Source organism: Toxoplasma gondii, chromosome VIII (assembly GCF_000006565.2).
Source record: "Toxoplasma gondii ME49 chromosome VIII, whole genome shotgun sequence".
NCBI classification, from domain to species: Eukaryota; Apicomplexa; class Conoidasida; order Eucoccidiorida; family Sarcocystidae; genus Toxoplasma; species Toxoplasma gondii.
The window spans coordinates 2,725,361-2,753,229 of record NC_031476.1 but is presented as its reverse complement, the minus strand read 5'-3'; the positions used below and the strand labels follow the sequence as shown (position 1 = coordinate 2,753,229).

General features: G+C 52.9%; 4 protein-coding genes and 1 non-coding gene across 5 annotated transcripts; 2 read left to right on the top strand and 3 right to left on the bottom strand.

The window, feature by feature from the left end:
* Nucleotides 1-2,081: 2,081 nt before the first annotated feature.
* On the bottom strand, nucleotides 2,082-4,635 carry POLR2H (DNA-directed RNA polymerase II RPBABC8). Its single transcript, XM_002368179.2, has 3 exons — nucleotides 3,809-4,635; nucleotides 3,011-3,165; nucleotides 2,082-2,317 (listed from the first exon to the last, which is right to left on the bottom strand). The coding sequence occupies exons 1-3, from the start codon at nucleotides 3,965-3,967 to the stop codon at nucleotides 2,182-2,184; spliced, it is 450 nt and encodes a 149-aa protein (XP_002368220.1). The 5' UTR covers nucleotides 3,968-4,635; the 3' UTR covers nucleotides 2,082-2,181.
* A 3,668-nt stretch (nucleotides 4,636-8,303) lies between these two features.
* TGME49_233710 (inorganic anion transporter, sulfate permease (SulP) family protein) lies at nucleotides 8,304-17,548 on the bottom strand (the record flags this gene model as incomplete). The annotated part of the gene is made up of 10 exons (XM_018780369.1): nucleotides 8,304-8,888; nucleotides 9,405-9,599; nucleotides 9,949-10,071; nucleotides 10,530-10,774; nucleotides 11,241-12,473; nucleotides 12,935-13,145; nucleotides 13,778-14,110; nucleotides 14,441-14,583; nucleotides 15,262-15,446; nucleotides 16,308-17,548. The coding sequence occupies 10 exons, from the start codon at nucleotides 17,546-17,548 to the stop codon at nucleotides 8,304-8,306; spliced, it is 4,494 nt and encodes a 1,497-aa protein (XP_018636773.1).
* Nucleotides 17,549-20,111: 2,563 nt separating this feature from the next.
* TGME49_233702 lies at nucleotides 20,112-20,185 on the top strand. The gene has a single exon. It is a non-coding gene; the product is annotated as a tRNA-Arg (tRNA).
* Nucleotides 20,186-21,833: 1,648 nt separating this feature from the next.
* Nucleotides 21,834-24,523, top strand: TGME49_233695 (hypothetical protein). Its single transcript, XM_002368177.2, has 4 exons — nucleotides 21,834-22,590; nucleotides 23,287-23,351; nucleotides 23,797-23,860; nucleotides 24,408-24,523. The coding sequence occupies exons 1-4, from the start codon at nucleotides 22,246-22,248 to the stop codon at nucleotides 24,459-24,461; spliced, it is 528 nt and encodes a 175-aa protein (XP_002368218.1). The 5' UTR covers nucleotides 21,834-22,245; the 3' UTR covers nucleotides 24,462-24,523.
* Nucleotides 24,524-25,651: 1,128 nt separating this feature from the next.
* On the bottom strand, nucleotides 25,652-27,841 carry TGME49_233680 (nuclear movement family protein; the record flags this gene model as incomplete). The annotated part of the gene is made up of 4 exons (XM_002368176.2): nucleotides 25,652-25,867; nucleotides 26,296-26,456; nucleotides 26,684-26,820; nucleotides 27,312-27,841. 4 exons carry the CDS (start codon nucleotides 27,839-27,841, stop codon nucleotides 25,652-25,654), a joined length of 1,044 nt encoding a protein of 347 aa, XP_002368217.1.
* Between the last annotated feature and the right edge of the window lie 28 nt (nucleotides 27,842-27,869).

Below are 27,869 nucleotides of genomic sequence, written 5' to 3'. Positions count from 1 at the left end.
TTCTTTCCTCTCTCCCTCCTCTCCTCCCCTCCGTTTCTCCTTTTTCCTCTTCTTCTCCCTTCTCCTCTCACCCACCTTCAGCCGTCGCCTCCCTCCTTTTCGCTGCTTTTTTTCCTTTCTGCTTCTCCTTCCAATCGCTCGGCCGTACGGTAGACGGGGAAGGGCGCGCGGAGGCCTCGCACCTGTGGAGGAGGTCGAGAGTCCGTTGTTGGTGGCGATGTTTTTAAATAAAGGTTGCGACGTGTGCTCAGTTATCTGGCTGTCCAGTTTAGGTTGATGCTCGGTCGACTTAGAGGTTCGACGCCGACATCCCGGCGGATCGCTGACCTGTCAGACCTGGCAGAAGTCATAGAGGTAATGTTTTTACAGGGGGATCAAGCGCGGAATGCCAACCTAAACAATATGTTCCATCGCTACGCTCCAACAGATAAAACGTCTCACTTGCAATGGTATACGATGCCCTCCCCGCCCCCCGCCTCTGAGGAAGTAGTGTGTTGATTTCGCGCTTACTCTCCTCTGTACGAAACCGTGGTGAGACCTGTCGCATGACTTCCGCGAAACCATCTATCTTCGGAGGCAAACGGCGAGCATCCGCGGCGCGGAGCCTGCACGCGCTGTCTGAACAATCGAAGAATGTACCATCCTAGAGAAAACGCTTCTCTCGCTCCGGTCAATACTCCCCCTCTCCTGTCTGGCGATACTGCTGACACTCCACTTGTACAGTGTACAGGCACAGGGAGAAAATACCCAGAGAGAAACTACTTGCAATCATGCACACGCAAATATAAATATATATTTAATCATAGAGAGAGAGAGCGACAGACACAGGTATAAAAAAACACCGAGAGAGGGGCCATATGTATATATATGCATATTTATATTTATATATATATATATATATGGTGTTTTCGGTGACAGCACGTTGTGTAGGAGAGAAGACATGAGGATGACGATGAGGCGAGAGAAGTAGAGCCATGTGAAGAGGAACTGAGGTAAAATAGGGACTCCCGTTCTGGTATCGAAAGGGACAGTCTCCCTTTTCTAGGTGCCTGGATGGCGTCTGAAATGTGCGGTTTCCACTTCTCTGATTCGGATTCGACGCCTTTTGCAAAAAAAGCAAACTCGCGCAATTTCCGTGTCACCACTCACTGCACATACCTATGCGTCCGTTCACGTACTGGCAGGCATGTATACGTCTGCCCATAAAACTACATCGACAGCGAATTCAAGCATCTGGTCATAAAAATATACATATATATATATATATATATACATATCTACATATGTATATATATATATATATAAACAAGTATACGGGCATTTGTGTGGACCTATATATATATATATATGTAGATATATATATATATATATATGCATATATATATGCATAGGCACATTTCCTTCCATGAATGTATCTTTCAGAAGCCGTGCTTGACGGCAGTGGCAGCGGGAAAGGGAACTGTGCGTTTGAGAGCAAAAGAATGGCGAGGGCAAGAGCGTCGGAATCAGAACGAAGCAAAGAAGGGAGTCTCCGAGCAGACGGCGCAGCAGCCTCTCGCTGTCGGCAGTGAGAAGAACCCGTTTTTTCGGAGACAAGTATAGCCTTGTGGATTTTTAAGAGACTGAACTGCGCCTGCAGCTCAGGTCCGCACCGCGTCACACACTTCCGAGACTGCAACCGTGATCTCAGTGGCCGCGGTGGTAGAAACGAACCAGCGAGGTTTTCTAAAAACGGAGAACCTCCATACTGTGGAGCTCAGTGAATTCATGCTGGCTCGGCAATCTGTAATGACTGCGTGGAGACGCGTGAGGGCCGAGAAGCAGCGCGTTTCGAGCAATCTTCTCGCAGATCATTCGCCTCCACTTTCGTTCCTTTTGTGGTTCTCAAGGTCGCGCATTCAAACCAAGTCGTCAGATTCTGCCTGCCGAGCGAGGGAGAGACACTGCATGCAGTTCTGCATGCACGCAAAACGTCAAGAAACAACTTCAAAAAGGCACCTGCGAGGCCGACAGTTCAGACTGCACAGAGGCCTCTCGCGCGGAAAACGCGACACACAGAGAAGAGAAGAAAAAAGGGAAGAGACCTGCCAAGTGAAGAGGGGACTGCGACGAGAAGGAGAAGAGACGCTCTGATTGGAGCTGAAGAGAGGCAGAGGAGACTTAAAATCCTCGTCTCGTCGTCTAGGCAAGCAGCGAGTGAACTTCGTCGCTTCTGCGAATTAAAATGTAAATTCTCATATCCAGCTCCAGGTCCCCGACAACATGCTTGTCGGCCGTCAGAGCCATGAGCAGGCCGCCGAACGAAGCGTAGAGAGTTCTGGAAACAAACATCAGACCTCGGTGAGAACTCTCGATGAAGAGAATTCGGTGAGACGCAAACCAAGCACAGGCTTGCAGACACTTCAGAAGAAAGGACGCAGACGCTGCATGCGAGCGATATCACGATGGAGAAAAAAACGCGCTCTCAGACCAGCCCGAGGTGATCGAACCCCCAACCGAAGTGAGGAGACCATCCGAGGAAGTTGGATTTGACTCTGTGCGTCACTGAAACACCCGGAAAGTCACATCCTGACGGCACTGTCCAAATCCCAGAGAGGAGAACGCGAAACAGGACAAAGACGAAACGAACAAGAAAGCATAAAGACGCGAAAAGGCCGACGATGTCCACGCGTCCTGCAAAGAAAGATCAAAACTCGAGCGATCGAACCGGAGACGAACACACAGAATACCAGGTCCCTCAAGTCTCTCAGTGCACACATCTACTCCTAACTCCTACTCGCACTCTCTCTATGGATATAATAAATATATATATATATATATATTTATATATATCTATATATATTTATATATATGTAGATGAATATTCATATGTACACGCAGGCATACACAAAAGACACAAACAGAGACGAGCACACATGTAAAGACACACATGAAATAAGTGGAGAACGGCAGATGAACATGCACCTGTGGCGAGAGAGAGAGACTTGTTGCTGTTGTCATGTCGACGAACCTGCGTTCGGAAGAGCATTCTTCAGTTCGGAAGACTTTGCCGTACATGACATAGTCGTATTCCTTCAAGTACGCGGCAGGCTCCGTCCAGGCAGAATCATCTTTTCTGGCGTCCCCCGAGGAATGGAGATTGTTCGTAATTCCAATGTACAAGCGCTGCAGACAGAGGAGAAAGAGTCTCTTAAGCGACCTGAGTCGACGGTCTAGGAGCGTCCACGCGTGGAAAAAACATGCAACAAAGAAAAAAACGAGGAAGGACATACACGCAAGAAGAGGAAGCACAGAGGCGAACCAAGCGAGACCAGACGACACCCCAGATGAGGAAGAATGCACAGACGCACCTCTGTCCAAACGATGAGAGTGACAGTCAGATAAATACGCAGTAGGTCTACGCAGTCATGCAGAGAGCGTCGCAGATGCATATTTGCCTCTCTGGATACAAAGGAAATACATAAATAAATAAATATATATATATATATATGCATGCTTATATTCATGTATATTCAACGGTTCGTCTCTCTGTCGGGTGCGTGGAGTCTGTCACGGAAATCCAAGTCTCCGCTTGACTCAGAACCGTCTCCCTCTCACGCCTCAATGATGCCCAGCTCCATGGCCAAACGCGCCAAAACTTGTTGAAAATAAATAAATAAATATACCGATACAAAGAAAGAGAGAACCATGGAGATACGCCAACGTATGCATATACATAGGTGGATAGCAAGCTGTAGCAGGACAGAGATCAATGCATTTGCGTCGACACAGAGACAGACACGAGCGGCTGCACTTGGGAGTGCGTTACCTGTTTTTCTTTAACAGGGAAGAGGTCGGAGTTGACGTCAAGCTGCAGGTCAGCGTCGAAGCCGGAACTCTTTCCTTTCAGGCGCGCGACCCGCTCAAACTTGGAGCAGTCCACGGAGCGGACCTCGAAGCGATCTTCGAAGAGACAGGGAATCGACATGGTGTCAGGTGTACGTACACCCCAGGGGCGGGCGCAGAGACACCCGAGAAGTCGTGAAGCGACGGCGAGGGAGGCGAGGAAGAAGACGAAAAGAGAAGCGACGGTGTCAGCGAGAAAACGTAGAACGTAGAACAAGGAGGAGATGAGAGGAGAGAGTAGGAAGGGAATGTCGGCTGAGAGAAAGCGTGTGAAGGTGAAGCAGCAGCGGCGCAGCTGGGTGTCCGGTGCAGGCACGAAGACGCTGAGAGGAAGAAGGTAATGCTGAGGGAAATGAAGGAGAAATGGGCTGCAGATCCCTTAGAAAAAGGACTTCTTTCGACACGATTTTGGTTGAGGATGCAGCAGGCTGTGAAGGCCGAGAGGAGAGAAGAGCAAAAGACAAAGGTGGAAAGCAGACTTTAGACGAAGACAGAAGCGGGGCGGCAAAGTAAAACCGGACAGAGACAAGGAAGCTCGCAGACAGTGGTTGACGGGTGGTTGACGGAAGGCGCGCGCGGATAGAAACCGGAGAGAAATGCAGACGACGCTAGCAGAGTGTTCGCCACGAGCTCACCAGTGATGGGGTTGTGAGCCTGTGAGTTGAGGAGAGACAAGGAACGAGGTTCGTGAGAAGACTCCCCTTTCCTTATGTTTTCAAGTGCTCTGCCGCGGACAGGAAAACCTTCTGCGAAGACGTAGCAGGAAGCTGTCGGAAAGAATTGAAGAAAAAAACGCCGGCGATTGCTGCATGCGTCGTGGGGACCCAAAATGCGGACGCTGGAAAGTCCAACTGCATGCAGGCGAAGTTCTCGAAACGCAACGCGAAAAAGTTCCCCAGACACCCGATCAGAAGAGCCGCACTGAGTTCAGTTCTCCGTTTGCAAAGGGTTTTTATCCAGTGAAGCGGCTGAGGCTCTGCAGCCGAGAACTGCCTTCGTTCCTACCTGGCAGAACCTGCGGATTCACTCGGGACGCCCGGGAGGTTTTCCCGAGACAATCAACATTTGAGATCAGCGCACCTGTTAGCCGTCCGTTGGCTGTACTTGTTCACAGATTTCCTCGAACAGAAGATACGTGAAGATACGTCTAAAGGCGTATGAAAAATCTACAGGGGGGGTAGTTCAGGGCGACACACATCACTGTAGACCGAAACGAACCCAGCGCACAGTACGTCGAATTCGCGTCCAACGAGAGCTCTCGTCGCTGCAAAGGAGGAATCGCACGCGGTGTGCAAGTCTGTTTCTCCCTCTTTTTGCGGAGGTCAACGATTCGTATTGGTTCCACGAAGACAGTTGTACACAAATGAGGAACTTGGTCGGGCGACGCGTTTGCGCAGCAAATCCTGGGCCTCAGGTGACAGTCAAAAATGAGTATGGTTTCCTCTGCTCTACGAGTGCACGCAGCTTTTCGAGTGGCGTCTTTCTGCACGAACCTTCGCATTATCCATGCTCTGCTAGTGCGACGTGGAACTTGGAGATGGCGAACGAAGGCCTTCAGAATCTCCCCAGAGGAGCGTTCACTCGGAGTGCACACCCCAGAAAGAAAACTGGGCAGAAACCGAGGAGTCGCACTCCACGATGTGCAACAGGAATCGAGCCTCCACGGGCTGTTTGCCACTGCATGGACTGGACGCTGAGAAAAGAATTTTCCTGCTTCATCAACTGCTGTGCCTGCAGACGAACGTGAACTACTGTGTGTGAGTGTATCGCCCGCGACGCTGCTCGCTGACTGCGTGTACCGCGGGAGTTGAGCACAAAGTCCAGCTCTGTGTCTCGACGCTTTGGCCTCACAAAAGAACGCGTACGCGAGTCAAAAAGATGCTCCCGTCTTGAAGTTGAAAGACTCAGAGACAGGCTCTGTGCGTGCAGCGCGACGCTTCGAAGTCTTCTGCCAATAATATGGGGACGCTGTCTGGGCACTTCATGCCCCTTCTCCTAGACAAAGCAGACGTTTTCTCTCTTAATTCGCCTCTTCAGAGAATGCCAACATTCTACTCGATTCTACATAACAACCACCCGCTGCCGTGGGCGTGAACCGCAACGAATCCTGTGCGTGTCTCTCGGTGATAAACACTTCACCATCGATATATATATATATATATACCTTTCTGCCAAAGATCCAAAAATGCGCCATACATTCATTCATGCATATATATATATATACATTTTTCGGACAACGACTGATCGATCTGATGCATGTGCAAATATGAAGAAAGAGTACAAGAGTGCGATGTGGACATTCCGATCATGGAGGTGTTTCCTGCGCGCCCTGTGTTTCCCATTCTGTGAGACCCCCTTTCCACTTTCCTTCGCCACCCTCCTGTCTACACCAGCAAACAAGTCCGGATTCAGGTTCCTACTTTCCGCCTTGTCTTTTCCTTCTTGTTATTGCCCGCTACGGAGAAATTGCGGCGCCAATCGACTATTTCTCTCCGTGCAGTTGACACTCCGTCGTCTTCGGACACGACGGCCTTGGGTCTGCCTACGTTCGCGCGACGAACTCTTCACGTCGCTGACTTTCAACTTCAACTCGAAAAGCCTAGCCCAGTTGAAACGGATTGCAGTGTCGAAATGCGGAACCACCGACAGAAAAAAGTCAAAACAGAGTGTCAGTCGCAAGTCCTCCGCAGCCGGCGAGTTCTCCCAGGGGAGCCGCCCGCAACGCGGCTTGGCACCTAAACGCACGCTGCTCCAGGCGCGGCGGCAGTCCCCCCTCCCCCCTCCGTAGCCTCACGGGGCTGTCAATTTCTCCCGCTTGCGAGTTTTGGCGGACAGTGTGGCACAATCTGCGAAGGAACGCAACAGGAAATCCGTTTCTCCGCAAGAAAGGTTCCCCGCAAAAAGCTCCAACAGCCTGCGACTCGCCGTGGGCCAGTCCACCCGCGGCCCAGAGCGCTAGCTATCTGCGGTGTACGTACACCCCAGCAGCCGCGGCTGACTCGGCGGGAGTCGCTGGGACCGAGGTCCGCAAAAAGCGGAAGACAGTCGCCAGGGCAAAGCGACCCGTTTTTCGGTCGACCTGTCGCTGTCTGGGGAACGTTTTCCCCCTCGAGGATTGGAAAACTGCAATTTTCCTGCCCCCGCATGCATCTCTACCCCACGCACGAAACAGACTCGACCCGCTCGGATCCCTTGCCTGGCACCGCCCTCCAGGTCGGAGGCTCGGCGACGCCAAGCACTGCCAAGACAAAGACTGCATCGTCTCTCGGAGACGTCCTGCGGGGAGAAAAACGCTGACCTCTCAAACATTATCTCTTTGACTCTTTGACCTCTCTGCGCATGCAAGCCGGAATAGACACCCACAGGCGCACCCGCGCCTGCGGGGAAGACTGTCACATTCGCTCACGTAGAAGACGAGGGAGCCGCCCGGCAGCCAGAGGCGCCTCAGTGCTTCCCTAAAAATCTAAACTCTCTCGGCTTCTCTCGAGGCCCTCCGGTTTCTCCTCACACACAAAATCCGCGAAAAACAGACGTCTCACTACACAGACACGTCTACATATATATATATATATATATGTGGATACATATATATATATACACCTACATACGCATATATATAAATGTATGCATATGCACACACATACACACAATGCATATATATACATATAAATGCATATACATATTTATACATCTGCACACACCTACACACATACGCGCATACATATGTATATAAAGAGATACATTGCTTTTGTACATCGACATCACTGGCGAAACGTGACTGGAAAAGATGTCAAAACTTGGGGATCCGCGCCGCCTCAGGGCGCGGAAGTTCCGAGACTCTTGTAGGTCTCCACACCAGGGATACTTTCAGCTGAAGGGTTGCATGCGCCATTCCGCAGCATCGGGGCGCAGCATACGCGGCTTTCGAAGAGACATGTCCAGCGCTCGACCGTTCAGCTTCAACATCGACTTTCACTTTTTTCTCTTGCTCACTTCCGCGAGCCTTTGATGCACTCGCAGTTGTCTTCCGATTCCTCGCCTGCCTTCGTTCCCGGTCTCCCCGTCTCCGCTTTCTCCACGTTTCTCCCTTCACATCGTCAGCGGCATTTGCGTCCTGTCGTCTTGTTCCTTCTTCTCTCTTCTTCGCTCCTCTGCGTCTCTCTTGTTTGCCCTCCCGCTGACCTCCTTCTGTCTCAAAGACTCTCGCAGACCGTTCTCTGTGCCCATTCGCTTCTTCCTCCTCCTTCTGTCTCGACCATTGCTCCTCTCTCCTCTCCCCCCTTTGCCTCGAAATCGCCTCTGCATCTTTCACTTCTTCCACCCGCCCGACTCAGTTCACACGCGTTCCGCCTTCTCCTCCTCGTTTCTCCTCTTTCGTCACCGCTTCGTCTCCTCTCACTCTTCTCGCTCTCACTCGTTCAGTCGACTCTTCTCGCGTTTGACCTCCTCCCTCGTTCCCCGCCCGGCGCGCTCTCTGTCTCCTCGTCGTGCGCCTGCAAGTCCCCGGGGCCGCCGACAAAGAGGGAGAAAGATAAACTCGCGCCGGCGGTCGTTTCGCATGCAGTGCGTTTGGACGCCTCCGACTCGCCCTGGCGCTTGAAGACGCACTTCTGCGACGCGTCGTCGGGGACGCAGACAGGTGTCTCCTGTCTCTCCAGGACCCAGCGCTTCTCGCTGCGACCCTCGCTCACGTCTGCAGAGGGCTGCTGCTGTCCCGAGCCTGTGAGCACGCGGGAGAGAGAAGACGAGGTGTGTCTGGGCAAGGAGTCCACGGCTCGAGAGGCAAACGCAGCCTGCCCCTGCTTCCGAGAGAAAGACGTCCGCGAGGCTGCATGGGAAGGCGCGAAAAGCGACTCTGCGAGCGCGGACTCACGGTCGTCGTCTGGATGGACCTCCACCAGGTTATGAATCGGCGGGACTTCCAACTCGATCAACTCGTAGTCCATGTGCTGCATCAAATGGTTCGCCTTCGCCATCATGTTCAGACATCCATGGCTCATGCCCTGAAACGAAACATCCCAGCGGGGGACCGCAGTCAGCGCGCAGCGAAGCACACAGGTGCCCAGCTGCGAGGGCGAAATCGGACCACCGACGAAACGAGACTCCACATGCATATACATATATACATATATATATATATATATATATATGTATGTGTATGCATGTATATATATATATATATATATGTATGTATCAATACGTGCGTCCAAAGCAGAGAAGGCGAGAGAAGACAAGGCCTGCAGAAGGAGTCAGGGAGAGAGGCTGAGAAACGGAAACGAAGAGAGACATGAAGATAGAGTTTTTACGAAGGAAGATGGAGAAGGAACGAAAAGGAGAGAGACGACGAGTAAGAGAAATCGAAGTGTGGCAAAGAAGAGAAAAGCGTTCGCGCGCGACGGCGCAGAAGACGGATATTTGAGGCGAAGGAAAACGGAAAAGTCACAAAGAGAAAAAGAACTCTGAGCAGAGCTGCTCGCGAGCACAGAGCACTCGAGCGAAACTCGAGGTCGGCTCTTTACCTTGAAATGCAGCGTCTTGCCTCTGCGCAGGTATCCGCGGCTGACAGCATTCATGCTGGCCATCGCACTATAGTCAAATAATCGCGTGCTGCCGCTCAGCATGCACATGACGGTGGGCGGATCCTCGTCGTAGTTGAAGGCGCTCTCGAACTTGTGGGCGGTGCTGAAGCAGAGGGGGCCTTGGACCTCGTAGTACTGAGCACAAAAAGTGAAAAAAAACGACAGGGGAAGAGAAAACATTAAAAAATGAAATCAATGGCTGATGCAGAGGAACCGGGAGAAGGGCTGCGTGGTACCACCGAGAGAAAGACGGGAAAGGGGGAGAACGAGGAAAGAAAACGTGTACGGGGAGACACACATGTAAAACGTCGCTTTGCAAAAGCGACTCAAAAGGAGTGGAGTGAACACAAACCCAACGGCGCCTCCACACAATGTCTACAAGTCTCGCTTTTGAGGTGTACGTACACCCGACAACGGTCGCTGGTTGGGCGGCTAACGGGAACCTCAGAGTCGCTCATTCGTTTTCAGTCGTTTTCCTCTTTACCTTGATTTGTCTCTTTTCGTCTTCTGCAGCCTCCACGCAGAAGCGTCGATTGGCCTCCCAGGCGAAGACGAGTGCCGCGATGAAAATTCCAATGCCCGCTGCCAGCGCAACGTTCAGGAATTTCTGAAAAGCAAAGCGCAGGACGGCAAAGACTTGTCCCTTTTTAGAGGCTCGGATTCACATGAGTGACAATAGGTCTCTCTCCTTTCTCTCTGCGTTGTCATATACACCTATACAGATACGTCTGCAAAGACGTATATATGCATATAAATAAATGTCTGCGTCTTGGTCCCGTTCTCTCTGTTCACTCCAAATATGCAAACAAATACAGAGATATATCGATATGCATGGTATTGTTGCTTTCTCTCTGTTCTTTTACACACATGCATGTATACAGGCATCCCCCTCTTCCCCTGTCTATTCCTCCATTTCACACTGTTCATTCACATATATATATATATATACATATGAATGCCGTAAACTGGAGGGGCAGCCTGGCGCACAACCGCGAGGAGCGGCGGAGAGAGCCGGTGGGAGGTTCGTTGAATTGTACAGACACCCGGCGAGAGGCTTTCGCTTACGCAGCAGAGGGTCACGATGACGACGATGATGGCGTCTGCCCGCGTGATCTTTTGCACCAGACAAGGATGCTTCCAACGGAGCGTTTCTGGGAGGAAACTGGCGACGACCATCGGCAGCGAGAACCACTTGAAGGTGTGGAACGCGACGCAAAACATGATCCCCGCCAGCGCGGCAATCGGCAAAAAATTCAGAACCTTGTACGCCCCCGCGATCAACACGAAGACGAACACTGCATGCAGAAACCCTGAAACAACCGAGACAAACCACACCAAGCAATGCACACACACATGCATGCATAAATACATATATATATATATATACATATATATATATATATATATACGTAGTTACATATGATGTAGACGCGAATATACATACAGCGAGTTGAATATGAAGAGACAGAGCTATGCGTAGAGAGACGCAGAGGTCTGTAGATGAATTTGTGTCAGAGCGAGGATACAGTGGGAGGCGGGAAGCTGCCTGGTTCCTTCCATCGCGTCGCGGCTGGACTCGAAAGTCCACGCGGGAGGTCTCTCGACACTGGCTACCCAAGCCTGGTGTACGTACGCCTCAAACACAATCTTCACATGCAGAAACGCGACCCACACACGAGGTCAGCCGAGAGAGGAAGGACGACAGAACCATCGAACGAACCAGGAACGTCAGAGGCTCCGAGACACGGAAAAGCACAAGGAAACTCGAACGCTCACCGGATTCCTTGCCCTTCCCACCGCTTCGGAGGTTCATGACAGACAGTCCAATCATGGCGCCTCCACCCATGCCTCCGAAGAACGCGCAGACGATGTTTGCGACTCCCGCAGCCCAAATCTGTTGGTCGCCGTCTCCTTTCACAGCAGGCTTTCTCCGTTCCTTTTCTCCCTCCGCTTCGTCGAGTCCTTCCTCTCCGCGGTTCGCTCGCCGCGACTCCAACTCTCCAAGTCCCGACGCCACATCGGTTCTCTCGTCGTCCTCCCTGTTCGGGTTCTCCCAGAGCAACGCCGAGTGCTCCTGCGTTCCTCCCGCTCTCGTCGCCATACTCCCCGCTCTCGTCGCCATACTCCCCGCTCGCAGTCCCATATCCGAAGCGTCGCGCCGGCCAGCACCCGCCTCTCTGTCTACACGGACCGCGAACGCCTCCCGCGAAAAGACCTCGCTCTTCTCTTCTACCGTCGTCTCCTCGCCTCCTCGTCTCGCCTGTACAGACACCGCATGCGGGCCGGAGAACGACCGCGAAGAACAGGAAGACACGCGTCCACTCCGCAGTTCACTCTGCATTTCACTATTTTCTCCGTGAAGAAAGAGCTGCCGAGAAGGTGAAGAGGCGCCGCTGGAGAGCTCGGGAGATTTTCGTCCGTCCTTCGGACCGTCGGCACCGCCTCGGACTCTCTCGGCCTTGCGCGAGGGCAACTCGGCCGGCATCTGAATCCTTTTTGTCTCTCTTTCCTCCTGAAGACTGTCTCTCTCCGTTCGAGGCGAAGCCCGTGGGGACAGACTTGCGGACCCTCGCGAGGTGTTTTCTGAAGAGACGCCTCGCCGCAGCTGCTTGGTGTCAAATCCCCCCGACGACATCCCGTCGCAGTCTCTGTTTTCCCCGAACTCGCGGCTGCTACTCCCTCGCAGCTTTGCGTTCGGGCATCTCCCCTCGGCGCCCTCCTCTTCTTCCCCTGCCTCGCGACCTCCCGCACTCGCCACACCGTTATATAAGCCGAATTTGTCGCCTGATGACGCCGGAGAAAAGACGCCAGGATACCCCGCCTCCGCGGGGGTCTGCGGCGGCTGCGACGGCCCTTTGAGGCGCGGGAGCAGACGCCCGAGAAGCGCCTCCCGCTTTCCAGAACATGCCGCAGGCGGCTCCGGAGGCAACGCCGCCTGCGCCGCGTAAATGTCCACCACCTCGACAGTCATCAGCGTCTCGAGAATCGCGACGACGGCCAACATCACTCCTAAGAAAGACAGAGAGAAGGGAGCAGAGAGAGGGAAAAGGGGACAGGAGACAACGCGTGAGACAACGGGAGAGGGAAGCACGGAAAACACTGCATGCGAAGGTCACATGAACAAGTACGCAAATGGCGAAGAGGAAGAGACAGAGACTGCACGAGAGAAAGACAGAGAAACAGGACGAGCCCCCGAGAGGAGGGAGCGAAAGGAACTTCCAGGTGTGCAGGCAGAGGCAAGGAAACAAAGACCGCTGTCTCTACGCTTCCTCGCTTGCTCTCTGTATATCGCTTCTGCTTCTCTCTGTCTCCCTCCGCGGTTCTCCTCTGCTCTCCTCTCTCTCTCTTGCGTTTTACGTATCTTCGCTCGACCTCACTGTCCTTCTCCAGCTCTCTCCGACGCATCTCCCTCTCTCCGTTTTTCTCCGACTTCCTCTCTTTGCTCGCCCGCGACTCTCTTTTGTTTTCACCTTGCATGATTGCTCTGTGCACTTGCACATTGCTTTTGAAGTCCAAGTGAGACTGGGCAAAAAAAGGCGAGGGCAGCGCAGAGTTTGCAGTCAGTTCCGCAACTTCTCCGATCGTCGGCGTCTTTGTGTCGAACAGCGGCCGCGCGACAAGAAACTCTACCAATCCCGCAGCCACCATGGAAATCAAAGACCCGGGCAGCAGCTTCCCCACCTAAAGGGAACACACACAATTGCACTATTTTCGCCGAATTCTACAGAAAACGTATGCATGTACGTGGATATATGTTTATGCGTACATGTGCACGAATATCCATACATATATACACATACATACACGCATACACATATCCATACATATACATATACATATATATATATATATATATATGTATAGATCTAATACTGCACAAGTGTCTTTGCGAAAATGTGTATTTTCCTTTCCACGTGAATCAACACAGGTTGGCACATGCATGTAGAACAGACTTGTAGAACTGTGGACTTGTGTGACTCAGACGCAAAAGCCCAAAAACGGCAAGGCTTCGACCAGTAAACGAGCCTGGGACCTCCCGCTGTGCGTCAGCCTTCTTCGCATGGTTCACCTGCGGTTTGGCATACAGAACGTTTCCTGTTCCTTTTTCAAACGACACCACCTTCCAGCCCTCCATGATGACGTTACACGCATACACATATCCATATATCCATATATATACATATATATACATATATATATATATATACGTATATATATATATTATATACAGGTGTACTCAGGGAGATTCGCCAGTCCATGCAGAGCTGTTTCGCGAGACGCTGCGCATGCTGTCTAGCGACATGTTGACTTACAAAAGGAACCTTTTTCCAGCCCTCCATGATGACTGCGGCTAGACAACATTCGCCAGCCATCCAGGCTGCGCGGTTGCCCGTGATGTAGGCGCCTGTTGAGGGATCTTTGAAAATCTGAAGTTGCGCCAGGAAGATGATGATGGCGATGCCGTTACAGAACCCAATCGTGACGGACGCAGGAATCAGCTGGACGAGACATGCCAGGCGGCTGTACGCGAAGATCATCAAAATCAGTCCTGCCAGAAACACCGACGCCACCAGCGTCTCCACGCCCTCGTACGTGCATGCAGACTCTGCACACCTGCGCGTCACATACGCCGCAATCGTCGCTGCCTGGAAAACGAAAAACATCGCAGAACGACACAACAAAAAACCGCAAAGCTCCATATACTTTCTGTGAGCAAAGGTACGTTTTCAGATGTGCCCATGCACGTATTCATATATATATATATATACATATATATATATATATAGGGACATTTGTGTGTATACATGACAGGTACGCGCACATGCATAGATGCGGAGTGGTTTGTGTTTGCGCAGTCGACTGCGGCTGTCGACGCCTGCACCTGCAGGTGTCTCCGTTCACCCAGATGTCCCCTTCTGTGTTCGGAAGAGACTGAAGCTGCTTTTCAAAGACGCGAACGGACGTGATTGACTCACAAACGAGCCTGTGACACCGTTAATCATCCCTGGCCGTCCGCCGAGGCCGCAGGCGAAGAGGCCGATGAGCCAGGCACTGTGCACGCCGATGGCAGGAGGCAAATTCGCCATCATGGCGAACGAAGCTGCTTCTGGAACTTGAGCTGAAAAAATAGAGCGGAAACGCAGAGTCCATTTCTCATTGAGGAGACTTCAGAAAAAAGGCTGAAGAAAACACGAAGCGCCAATGCAGACTCGATTGCAGAACGCGATTCGGGTCAAACGGTCGACCCGCGTTCCGCCCGTCTCGGAGGCAAGTAGACAGTTGCCGTGCGAAAGGAATTTCTCCGCGAATCCGGAGACACACGCATTCCACTCATGAGACGCATGCGAGGCTTCGACGCGGTCACATCCACGCAGTCGAGGACGGTCGCGGAACAAGGCAGAACAGAGAGACATCTACACACAAGCCTCTAGACGCACTGCACAACATGTAGCGTGAAAAAAAGCAAGGACGGAGACGTCAACGGAGAGAGAGAGAGACAGAAAGGGAGAACACTATGCACGTTTGGAAGAGGCAGAGGTCGAGACGCAGACGTAGACGCGGGTGAAGCTGTAGGAGGTCGATAGATTGGCGAGTGGAAGCAGACTGCAGAGAGTTTGAGAGAAGGACGTTTGTACAGGCATGTCGATCTACGCACAGAGAAGCACACAGGCGACAGACAGGGGCTCGAGAGGTCCAGCGAGAGAGAGAGAGAGACCGAGGGCAGACATCCACATGCAGTTGTGGGCGCGTCTCGCCGCGCCTCTCGGTTTGACTGGAGAGAGCCATTGGCGCCTACTCAGCGCGATGATGAGAGCCGCGAAGATTTCGCTCAGGTAGTAGCGCGGGCCTTCCCTCGGTCGATTGGTGAAGCCCCAGCCCCAGAAGCCTCCCTTCATTGCGTGCCACCTCCGTCGCCAAAAGAGTCCGCAGCACTCTGTCGAGCAGAGCGCCGAGGTCGGATGGCCCTCGTCTTCGCCTGGCCTGTTCAACACCCAAAACAAAAGGCCGCTCATGCGCGTCTGCAGCGAACCTCGGACGCGAAGGTTTCCACTAACTTCCCCCGCCACCGCAAGCACATGCACCTACGCAAGCCTGTGCGTTTGTGCGTCTGCGTGTGTGTGTGTGTGCCCCTCTATATATGTGTGCGTGCAAATGGACATACACTTATCCCGATCTACAGAAATGCAGATATACATTACGTATAGATACATATATATATATATATGTATATGTCTATATATACATACATAGAAATATGTATATACATACAGAAGTACCTTCTTATCGATGGACATGCATGCTTCTACATACAGGACAGAGACATCGACACCGATTCACACCCTACATCAATATATGGAGATCCATATACAGATAGAGACACACACATAGATACTGACTTGGATACAGATATACATGTATACAGGGATACATGCATACATCCAGAAACAGTAGACAGACGGAGGTTCACACATACGTGCTCCACAGAATTACACATACAGATGTATACGGACACAGATAATGATCCAGAGATACCGAGAGACAGGGAGATATACAGAAATACACATATACAGAAAAGATGCATACCTCTACATACACACGATAGAGACACATTAGGTAGATGTATAAAAGCACACGGACATATAATATATATATATACATATACGTATATGTATCTGTATCTGTATGGCCTTATACGTGAGGACTGTGAAGGCCGAGCGCCACGACATCTTAAGAGGGACGAGGAGGGGGTGCGAGTCCACGCGGGCTGATTGGCGAGTTTCCGAGCTTTCAAAGAGCCACCGAAGAAGAGATGCGACGTCTGAGAATGTCTCGAACTTGTACCTTGAGTGTTCTTCTGAGTCGTCGCCCAGAGCAGGGTGGAGGAAAAGCGATCCGCCTTTCCCGACCGGCGGTTTCTCCGGTCGTTCTCCGCCGTCGGCGCTTCGGCGTCTGAAGGCTGACTTCTTTTTCTTCCTTTTCCTCGCCCCGGTCGCAATTGCTCGGTCCCCCACAACGGGCATCAGCTGAAAGGTTTCGGGGGATCCCGGCTGTTGGCGGATCGCTCCTGCTTTGTAGCTGGGTCCGCTGTCTGCGCCGGGTGTCGCTCGGGGCGCATCTTGACTTTCCTCAACTCTCTCGCAGTCCTCCTCGCCGCGTTCGCCTCCCGTCTTTCCTGCTGTACAGACACGCGAGCCTCTTGGGGACTTTCCGTCGCCTGAAGAAGTCGCAAGGCCCAACGCCGGCCTGGCGGCTCTCGGGTGCGCGTCACCCGTCGTCCGAGGCTCTACGTCACCCTCTGTTGCGGCGCCTTCTCTGTCCAGCCGCTGCCTTCCACTTTCCGCCTGAGGAATCCGTGTCTCGTCGCCAAAAGCACCGCCGTCCTCCGACAGCTTGAGTCCTCGTTTCTTCGCGTTTGCGCCGCCTGTGGCGTTCGTCACAGACGCCGCGTACACGCCGACGATTCGCGGAGACACACGAGACGCGCTGCTCGCTCGCGCCTGCGACGGAGACGCCTGCCTCAGAGCGTCCTCTTTGCCTCCTCGGTTGCCGGACCTCCATGTCGCTGGACTTGTGGCTTCTCCTGGGGACAGCTGCTGTCTCTGCTCCGTTCCGGGTCGCGCAGACTGCCGCGGCGGTCGCCTCTGTGTCGACAGACCTGAGCCATGTGAGACTGAAGGCGATGGCGCCGAGGTGGCTTGTCGCCGCGGGGAGCCGGGAGAAAGTTGGAGGGCGCCTGGGCTGTGGCGCGATGCAGGCGACTCGGGAGCCTGGGGTCGTGCTCCGGGCAGACGCAGCGAAGGCGACGCGGACCGCTGAGGCTCCTGAATCCCGCGAGCGGTCCCGCGACCGCCGCCGTCAGACAGGGGAGTCAGGCGAGAGTGCGACAGAGAATTTTCATGCACGGCGCTGGAGAAGAACAGCGGCGGACCCGCGGCGGTTAGGCCAGACGGAGACACGACGCCTGAGGGGAAGTGAGAGGAGGAAGCCTCTGCAGAACTCGCCTCGGAAGCAGTCGATTTCTGGTCGGAGGGGAACAGAGGCGCAAGGCGAGTCGGAGACTCGGACGTCTCTTGATTTTCCATTGTGCAGACTAAAAACTACTCCGGACCTGGCGGAGGCGACGGTCGCCTCCGGTCGAACAGGGGGACGCGGAAAGAGTGGGGAACGGCGGCAACAAGGCGAAGGGACGGGAGTCTGGAGGGGGGGAGGGCGGAAGGCGGAGCGAACCGGAAAATTTGGTGGAGAAATGATGGAGAAACGCGGCAACAGACAGAGCCGGACGAGACGAGGGAAAGACCGAGTCAACCAGACAATGATGGCCGACAAAAAAACTCCAACGAAAAACGCTGGCAACGGATTATGGAAAGAACGACGGACCCTTTCGACAAATGGCAGCAAATAAAAGGCGGGAGAAGCCGAGAAAGCGCGTGTTGAGGGATTTGCTGACGTAGATACAAACTGCAGTTACTTGCATTCGCACTTGAGCAAAACTGCTGAGGTGTACGTACACCGCAGCGGCGACGGGAAAAGGTCGCCACACACTACTGAACAAGAGTAGCTGCATTCACTCGTGTGGGTGCTCTGCGATTTCTTGGCTGCGAAGCAGACTTGCGGGGGCCACAGTATGTCGCGCCTACGCAGGGGAGGCGCATCGAGCACATCCGTCGTCGGCGAAACTTCGCGTCTTCCAGCGATATTCCGGCAGCCACACCGTCCGTTTTCGCTCGACTGCAAGTATGCTCAGCGCGTGGCCAAGGCAGAAACCGTAGGCACCATGCTGGTTCCCGCTCTTCGAAAAACGACGGGGAAAAGTGTGAGATCTGGAGGCGTGCGGTAAGCCGCATGCAGCTTCAACATTCTGGCGCGAGACAAGGTACAAACACGCGGAGTCGGGACAAAATGTGAACTGTCAGCGAAAAAAACGGAATGGACGAACCGACAGATACCAAGTTGACGGATGAAGTGTCTACCGGATCCATGGACGAAAGGACATCTCACCAAAACCCCGTGAGTCGAAACATGCGCGAACCCGGAGGGACACCTGTGGAAAAACGACCGACAAGAACGAACCTCGACAAGAACGGCACACGTCTTCGCCCTCTCCTCCCTGGAGAGACACAGCAAACAACAGAGAGAGAACGGGAATCGCGCGAAACGAAAAAAGCAGTCTTCGCGATCGAGAACCCAGCAACGGCGGGGAAAAGGTGCCCCTGGACGCAAAAGCGGGATGGAACGCCACGCCACGCAAAGTTTCCACGTCAGGGGTCCTTGAATCAAACCGGGACTGTTTCACAGGTTCATCTTTCCTTCACATTTTCCTCGACTGCGTTTTGAAGCTTCCCCGAACTTGAAGCTGGCCGGTTCCCCAGAAACGGGGCCACGACGCCCTGTCTCGGATCTGTGCCCGCCTGCCAGTCGAGAGCGCTTCCTAACAAGAAACGGAGACCGTCCAACGTTTGAAAAATCGGAAGTGCACTTGCAAATTGAAAGTTCTCGAGGGTAAGCAAGCTCAGTTTCATGGGAAGCCACTTTTAACCCCAAAATCAAACAGTCGGTACGGGGGTGTGCCGTCCACCTCTATGTCTCTCGAAATCGGCCGTCTCGGGAACGGAACAGCCTGCAAGCCCAGGCCCTCCACAGAATACCCCAGAAGTTTCAGCTCATGCATTTAGATGCTCGTATAACAACACAGGAGAACTCTTATTTTTGTTACCCAGCAACCAGACACGCAATCGCGCGTTCCTAACTCCAGAGCGCCGTAGAAGGGCGGCAATTTTGTGTCAGAGACGCTCGAATGCACATCACCGGCTGCTTCAGATCTGTCAACGCTCCAGGCGTGACGGGAGCTTACACTTGCAAAAATTTTGTGCTGGTGCTTGGAGAACGAGCACGGCCCGCCAAACTGTGACAAGGGTTGAGACTTCCTGCCTTTCCATTGCGAATACGAGGCTTCTCTGCTGGCGTGTCTTGAGAAGCCGAACTGGGTGTTCTCCACGACAGTTCCTCCCAAGTAGACAGTCGAGAGGATTCGACCCGCTGCATTGAGCTTTTTCTAGCAATTTCGAAGCGTTGCTCGCGGGTGCGCCTAGATATACTTTTGAAACCACCGGTGCCTTTGAGAGTGTACGCTTCCTTCCCGGCGGAACATCCTTCTTCTTTGAAAGACGCCTTCCTGCTTCTCGCGGTTCGTACGACCTCAAAGAGTACCCAATCCCACGTGATCTGTACAGTATAACGAGGCAATAGACCGAAGGAAGAAAAACCCTTGTGACCAGCCGCAGACGCAGCACAAATGGAATTCTGCCACCCTCGTCTTTTCCAGTTCAGCCGCAATCGCAGGGTCTTGCGGAGAGGACGTGGACGAAGCTAGTGGAGTCCTTCTTCGCGCTATTCGTGTGGGATGGTGAGAAACTGTACATAAATCTGAATGAGCGACTTTATAATGTTCCTTTCACAACAAGGCTCCTCCGAAGAACGGGGTGAAACTAGACGCATGAGCCATCCGACAACTCCGCCGTCAGGGCGCTTGTCGCCGCGCTTCGTGTAAAGAACGCAGAACAACAACTTTCTTTGTTTCGGGGCAGGCGTATCAGCGTGAACCAGTTTCGAGCGTCCGTTTCCTTACGTGGAGATTCGCAATCCCGCGGGCCGATAGTTCAGTTGGATAGAATGCCCGGCTACGGACCGGGTGGTCGTGGGTTCGAATCCTGCTCGGCCTACTCTTTTGCTCTTCGTGTTGAGCAGTGGCAGAAGCATTTAAAGAACTTTCGACCCGAAAAAATCTTTAAGCGCACTTGAAGAAGTCTCTACATTCACTCCGTTTTAGGGGTCACCGAGTACACACGATGAACGACCAACAACTTTTAGCTCACAGACTTACTCCGTCAAATGCCGTGGTGGTGCTGTTCAGCAAAAGTCAAGAACTTGCCATCCTTGGATAATCACTACCATGGGGACAAACGCGTTCCTGGGATGCTGTAGCCATTATCTCCTACCTATCTTACAAATGCATGCATTCATATATATATATATATATACATATATATGGCCGCATTGCGAGTCATGACTTGTTGGTGTAGCACAGGGGTAGTCAATGTTACGTTGGATGTTCGGTAACCGGGTGTTGGCGCCTCGCGAAAGCCTTATGAACTAACGGTGTACCTGCCCTATATTTTTCAAATTTGACGAAAATAAAAATATGATTTTTATATGCCCTAAAATACCTCGGAATGCACGGACGGGATCGTCGGGCTGGCTCCTGATTAGGAAGAGGATGAACGCCCACATCCAGGTCTGTCGTGTTTTTCATGGCCATGTTAAGCGCATTACGAATAGCGATATCCATCTATGTGCCAGCGGTACAAATATCGTGATCTTCACTGTGGTGATCGTATGGTTTGCGTGGACGAGTGACCTTAACACATTCACTCAGGGCGACATGAATCAGGAGAAACAGACACAGAGAAGCAAAAGGAAGAGAAACCCAGAACGCGATGCGAAACCAGGAGGGAAAGCGCAATCGCATGTGCCACATTGAAATTAGACGTTCGATCTATGCAGCAGCAAGTGACAACGGTATTGAATGGACTTTCCTTCTGCATTGCTATGATAGTCGATAGGTGGCGGCCTCGACACGATCCAAAGTTTAGGCTCAGCGACAAATGCTAGCGAGAGTTACTTAGTTTAAGTTAGAGCGATCTTTGTTGACCGCTTGTACCGTACGTTCAGTCCCTTACCGCTATATATAAGAATATACATGCAGATACATGTCGTCGTTCTGTCTAAAAACAGCGGTCGGCAACGTCAGGAAGGGAAAGATGGCAATTTTCTGCTTTTGTTTCCTACATTCAATGGGAGCAAACGGAGACAGGGACGCCTGGTTTCATGTATGTCGGCAGATATGACGTATTCTTCCACGTTTCAATGCGTATATTTGAACCAGTAGCCTTTTGCCGGTACGTTCGTACACGGGATTATCATTGAGCGCGTCTGACGTTGTTTATCCCTACTCGTTCGCAAGAAGTTCTTTTACTTGAATGTGGTGTCTGTTTTAAGCCTGAATACGTGGAGGTGTAGACTTTCGTGTCGTCGACTCGGATTCTGTTTTCTCAGTAGAGAGAGGAGGCGCTGGGTTCCTCGCTGAACAGAGACAGACTTAGAGTTTAGAGTCGCGAAGTGAACCGAAGGTCCAGAATTTTGGTTCGGGTGGTTTTCTTTGCGACTTTTCCGTGGATCTGTGCCTCGCGGCCAGAGCCTTCCTGGAAAACAGCGGCGCAGCGCCGCCGTTTCGCATGCAGTCACACACAGCACAGCAGTCGTGTCGGATATCGGAAAGTCTCCGGCGTTGAGAGAATACGGAAAAGGCTCGAGTCCACGAACCTTGTCACTTCTCCCACCTTGCTGTTTTCAAAGCTTGGAGTGTTCATGAAGTAAACGGTTTCATAGAAGAGTGTCGGTAGGTAGACCCTTGTGCTGTCGCAGTTCCTCATCCTCGTGTGTCGCCGGTTTGTGAATTGTTGTCGGGTCTTTTCGTTCTTCAATCGTTTCGTCCGGGCCGCCTTGAAGCTCTGGACGCGCCGAGTCTTTCTGTTTGCGGTGAAAAGTCGAGGAAACGGCCTAGTCGGTCTGTCGGAGGCCTCGCAGCTAGACGGTCCGGCGCTCTGGCCGACGAACTCCCTAAGCAGAGAGCCCGCCGAGTTTCGCCTTTCCCGTTTGCATTCCCCCTCCTTTTTCGCTCTGTTTCGCTTCGGGTTCCTCTCTGAGCTGGACGCTCAGCAAAATGACGATCTCGGAGTCGCTACGCGGCGCGGATCGAAGAGCCCCGTCGACCGTCGGGTGTCTCTACACTGCAGCCTGCGCCAGCCAGACGGACGATTGCGCTTTCTCGTCTGTTTCCGCTTCGCCGCACTTCGCCTCCCTTTCTCGACTTCTCCGTGGCTGTAGATCGAGAAAGATGGTTCTCTTTGGACTCTTCGCCTGCCTCGCGTGTGTGATCCTCTCTCTCCCCTCGTCGCCCGCTTCCCCCTCTGTCCAGGTCGTCTCTGCCGCGAGTTTGTTCCCAGGGGATTCAGGCCTTCACTCGACTTGTGCCTTTTTGTCTGAGGAAGGCCGCGCACCGCCTCGTGTAAGTTCCGAGCTCGCTCCTCTGCGCGGGGGCTCACCTCGCAGCGAAGGCTTTCTGGTTTCCTGTGGGTGCCGCTCTTTCTTTTGTCTTCCTCAGCACGCAGTGCCGCAAGTCTGCTTTCTCTCCTCTGGGCGATGCTCGCATCTTGCTCGCAGCTTTTCGACGCGTATCTTCCACCCTTTGCTTGCCGAACAAGGCCATCTCTCTCGGCTTCCTCTCTGTGTGTTGGGTTTTCACTTCTTCGTCGGCTGACTGCGTTCTCAGCCATTCAGGGCAAATGAGTTCTTCGTCTAGGCACTCTCTTCTTCGCGTCTGGCTCTTCCAAATTCTCGGCCAGGCTTGCAATGCCTACGCATTTCCAGGCGCTCTCAATGTTCGCTCTTTTGACTTCTATCTCGTGGCTGCGCCCCTCTTCCCCTCTTCCCTCTGTCGCTCTCATCTTTCTCCATGTCGCTCTGTCTCTGTGCGTCGTCTTCCTTCTCGCTGTGCCGGCTGTCCATCGCTGCTCGCGTTTCTCGTGTCTCGTCTCTCTCTTCTTTCCAGTTTTTTTTCTTTTTCCTGACCCTCACGTGGACAGCGCTCTGTTGTGGCAAGCGTCTCTCTGAAGAAGCGAAAGCCGTCGCACCCTGTACAAAAAAGTGACGGGATGTTCACTGCGGATGGTTCTCTCTGTTCTCTCCCCGCTTCGCGCTGCAGCGTCTGCAGGCTGGCGTCTACTTCAGCGAAGAAGACCGAGCCCGCAAGGGCCAGATTTACTTGTGGTGAGATGCAAGCAACAGAGGAAAAAGCCAAGCGTCTCTCCCTTCAGTCGGAGTTCGGCGACTAGACCAGGCATGCAGGGAAAACGTCGCGGAAATCCGGTCTTCATACTAGTCCCCATGATGTGTGCTTGTCGCAGACGTTGAGCATCTCCCTCTTTGAAAGACTACAGCAGCGTTGTCTGCTCCGCACTCCCGTTGGTGCCTGTTTGTTTTTCCAAAGACTTCAGGTTCTGCGTCGTGCTTTTCAAAAAGTCTTTTTCACACAACAGCCCAAAAATCACTCCCAGAGCATGAGTCTTCTCTCTCTCTCGTGTGCTCTCCATGCGCCGTCGGACTCTGCAGCTCTCTGTGCCATGCCAAAAGGTTAAAAAATCGTGAGGCGTTCCGGTCTCCTTCTCTCAGCGCTCCAGTGCCGCGTTTCCTCTCACGTTTTTTCTCCCTCCAGGGTGCCGCTGACGCTCGTCGGAATCCTCATTTTGGTCGTTCTGTACATGCTCAAAATCGGCAATGTAAGGACGCGACCCAGGCTTCTCTCGCTCGTTCGCTGCTGCCCCCTTCGCTGGGGGGTCTCGACAGCTGAAGCGCGTTGTCGTCGCCTCGATGACAGACGCTTCACGCTTCTATCTTGGCCTGCATACGCCTCTGAAACTGCACGAAGACGGAGTCTCAGTGGGGGCTTCGCAGCGACTCGATGCTTTGCGCTCTTCGGTCCCCCGAGCTGCAGGAATTAAAATACATAAGAATACTAAACTCCCGTCTCCTGCGCCTCCACTCCATTTTCTTTTTTGCCAGGTGTATCGACACTGGGCTTTTGTGCTCCAGCTTCTGCGCGGTTTTCGCACCTGCGTGTGACCCAGACGGTTTGCGGAGTTTCTGTTTCTCGAATTGTTCTCGTGCTTCGTCCTGCTGCATCAGGTCTGTCATGTCTGAAAACCTCTAGTGCATTCGTAGATCTGTTCTTGACCATGCGTTTAGACTTATCTGGAAGTCTGCTTTCACCCGTGACTGCATGCACATTGATCGAGTTGCCGCTGCTTTGTCGCACTCTGCACTCAGGTTTTCGACCCACTCCTCCACACGAGGTTTACTCCTTCAGATCGAAACCGATGAGACGCCGGACCGAGGAGAGGACGGAGCAGTGTGAAGCGAAGAGGAAAAAAAAGACTCTTCCCTCCGGTGCATGCACGCAAACCGTCGAAGTCTAGGATAAAAACGTCGGCTGACCTTTTCCACGAGTACCGGGTGGAAGCGAAAGAGAGAAGAACGGAGACAAACAGTGGCCTGGCAAATGGTGCATAGTCTCACTACGGCATGCAGTGCAAAGCATTTTCTCCCAGACTTCATCTGGACCACAGCTGCGAAATTTAAAAGCTTTTGCGGTTTCCGGACTTGCTCGGCTTCCGGAGCTACGTGACGGAGTTTGCCCGTCTCGAGAAGCGAGTAGAGAAAACGAAGTGAAGTTGCCGTCTCGGTCCTCAGATCGACCTGTCTCGGAGACGCGATCTTCGTTTCCCCCTCAGTTCTCTTCCACCTTTCTACAGACTCCATAAATGCACCCACAGGCTTCGACTTTTTTTCTATCCCAGCCCTTGTGGCAAAAATCTCTGTAGGGATCTCTCGTTCTCTATGTGCCTGTCTCCTTCTCTCGCTACGTGTATAGCCGTCTCTTCCTGTACAAATCTCCCGCTCTCTGTCGTCTTCCTCGCCTTTCGGTGCTCCAACATATAGGTTAAGGAAAAGTGTGTAGAGGAAACACAAAAAAGTACTGTAGATGGAGAAAAGACTCAGGAGTGCCGTGAGCGCCGCGCGAAAAACAGCCTTTGGTTCCCTTGATCTCGACATCAACACAAATCCCCATCGCCCCGTCTCTCCACGTTCGTCGCTTCCTCCACTATCGAAAAGTCAAACAACAACTGCTGTTCTTTCCACTTCCTCACTCCCCTATGCCTCCTTCTTTCAAAAGAACAGGACATATCTCGCCACGCGTCCCAGTATGTTCGTCTCGTCTTCTTTCTTCTCCTCTTCGCCTCCCCCTTCCCTCTTCTCTAACTCCCTCTTCTCTTGTCTCTTTTTCGCGTCCTTCTCCCTCTGCGTGTCTGTTGCCTCTCCAAAGCCTCGCTCCGCATCTGCTCGTTCTCATACCAGTGCCCAACGGCCTGCAAACGCCTCCTGTCGTCTCCCCTCTCTCTGTCCATGGTGATTACTCTCCTCTCGCCTCTCCCCACTGCCGGCCCTCTGCTCTTGCTATCCCGCTTGCATCCGTCTCTTCACTCTCTTCCACGCCTGCCCTCTCCGCATATCTACATGGGCAAGCCGCTGCCCCACCCAGAGTTTCCCCAGTTGATGTTTGCTTTGGAGAAATCCATTTCCGGGTGTGCCTTCTTGAATTTCTCGAGCAACTCGGCCTGCTTCTGCTGGTCGCTCGTCGGCAACCCTGCCGCCTTCTGCCGCTGGTCGTACATCATCTTCTCCACCGTCGACCTCGTCTCGGCGTCCAAGTCGCTGAGCTTCGAGTTCTGGAAACCAAGTTCCCACAAGACAGACGCACGTAAACGTGGAGAAGAGAGAGAAGAAGGGAGAAGAAGAAAATCAGAGAAAGAAGGCAAGGAAGAGACGAAGACAACGATGAAGAGAGACAGAACAAAAATGAAAGAAGAGAGAGAACCAACAAGAAACGTCAAGAGGCTGGAAGCGTCACTGTGACACCGCGCCGTCGAGACTCTCTCTGGTCCCTCAACAAAACGAAGAATCTGAAAAGTCGGTCGTCCCGTTCTCTCTTCAAAATCAAAAACATGTTATATATATATATATATATATTCTCACGGTGTCGGCTTGCTTGGAGACAAGAGAAAGACAAAGGCGCCTCGCGTGAGAGAGTTCTCTTCTCTCTCGATCGCTACGGGTGTTGCATTGGTCCAGCTGTCTCGGGAGCCGGTAACCCTACCTCAGGGACAATTTTTTTTGTGTCGATTTCTGGGTCTCCTTGAACGACGCAGGACCACCAGCGCATGTTGTCGACTTTCTCCAGATTCAGGTGGATGACTTTCTTGTCCTCCAGAGTCCACATGCAGTCGTCCGGTTTCACCTTCATGTGGAGTTTTCCGTCTGTCCAGACACGGGTGAAGCGGAGAGCAGTGGACATCGCGGCGCGCAGTCCAAAGTCTCATGCGTGAGCAAGCGGCCTGTACCTCACTGCTTCGGATGTACAGCTAGTTTCGAGAGTCACACAAAGCAAGGCCTACACGCAGACGATCTGCTCGGAGCTGTGGTACCTTGCTACGCTATCTGGTTTCCTTTATGGAGTATCGGAGAAGAAAATCACGGACGCTTACCGACGAGAGGTGTCTGTCCCTTCAGGCCAACCTTCAGCGTCCCTGCGCCGATCTTCACATCCCAGTTAGACGCTTTCGTTCCTTCCTGGACAGGAATGTAAACGTCGACGGTGCCCAGGGTCTGCGTCCAGGTGTATCTACAGCGCACCGAGACCGACACAGAGAGGGAGACCGCATCGAGAACGTGACGAGGCCGCGGTGGAGGCAAAATCGCGGAGACAGACGAAAACGACAGACAACCGAGAGCAACGCAGCAGCAGATAGCCACGAGGCGCCGGCGAAAGAACAGTAGGGTGCGGTGAAAGTAGGTCGAGAGATGAAGAGTGAGAATGCGAAAGGAAGGGGGGAAGGAGCTAAACGCTGCGGCGACACCCTGAAGGGTCGAGCGTTAACGAATGAGACGTTCGTGTCGAAGAAGAGAGCCTTCCTTCCCTGTGCATGCAACCATGTAGCTCCATCTATGGAAGACGTCCCCCGCAAAAATACATCAGGGATCGTCTTCATAAGAAAAACAGACTTGTAAACTCAGGACAAAAGCTTCAGAGCGACATGACGTTTCTCGGTACCCCATTCGTGACCACAGGTGACGTGAGACTGTACGTCTCTTCTTCGGGTGTTTTAAGCTCACTTTTCTGTCTTGCCGCCGTTCCCCTCGGGAGGCGGCCCGTTGTCTTCGTCGTCTTCGTCTCGACTTCCGTCTGCGTCTTCTTTCTTCTGCGTCTTAGGAACTTCTGAAGCCGTCGCGGAGGTCGCCTGCTGCGAGGCTGATGCCGGCGGCTTATAGTCTGGGTTGAAGGCTCGCTCTTCTTCCTCTGTGAGTTCCTCGATCTTGTTCACCCTAGCGGGTCGGCTGGAGGCCGCAGCCGCGGCTACGCGCTTCTCTTCCTCCTGCTTCTTCCTTGCCTGCTCAGCCTCGCGCTGTCGCTTCCGCTCCAACTCCTTCCTCTCCTCGGATCGTCGCCATCCCTCTTCAAACACTTTGTCCATAACCTCTCGGCAGTTGGTTTTTCCTGCCGAGAAGAAATCCGTCTTCCGCTGAAGGAAGCCGAAGAAGTAGCCGAACAGGCCGTCGATTCCGCCAGCCTGCTGCGCCACGGTCGTGAAGAGGCCGTCGAAACGCGAATCGGTCATCGCCTCGTCCAGTGTCGGGGTGTCCATCTTTGTGCGAGCCGGGGGGGGAGGGGGG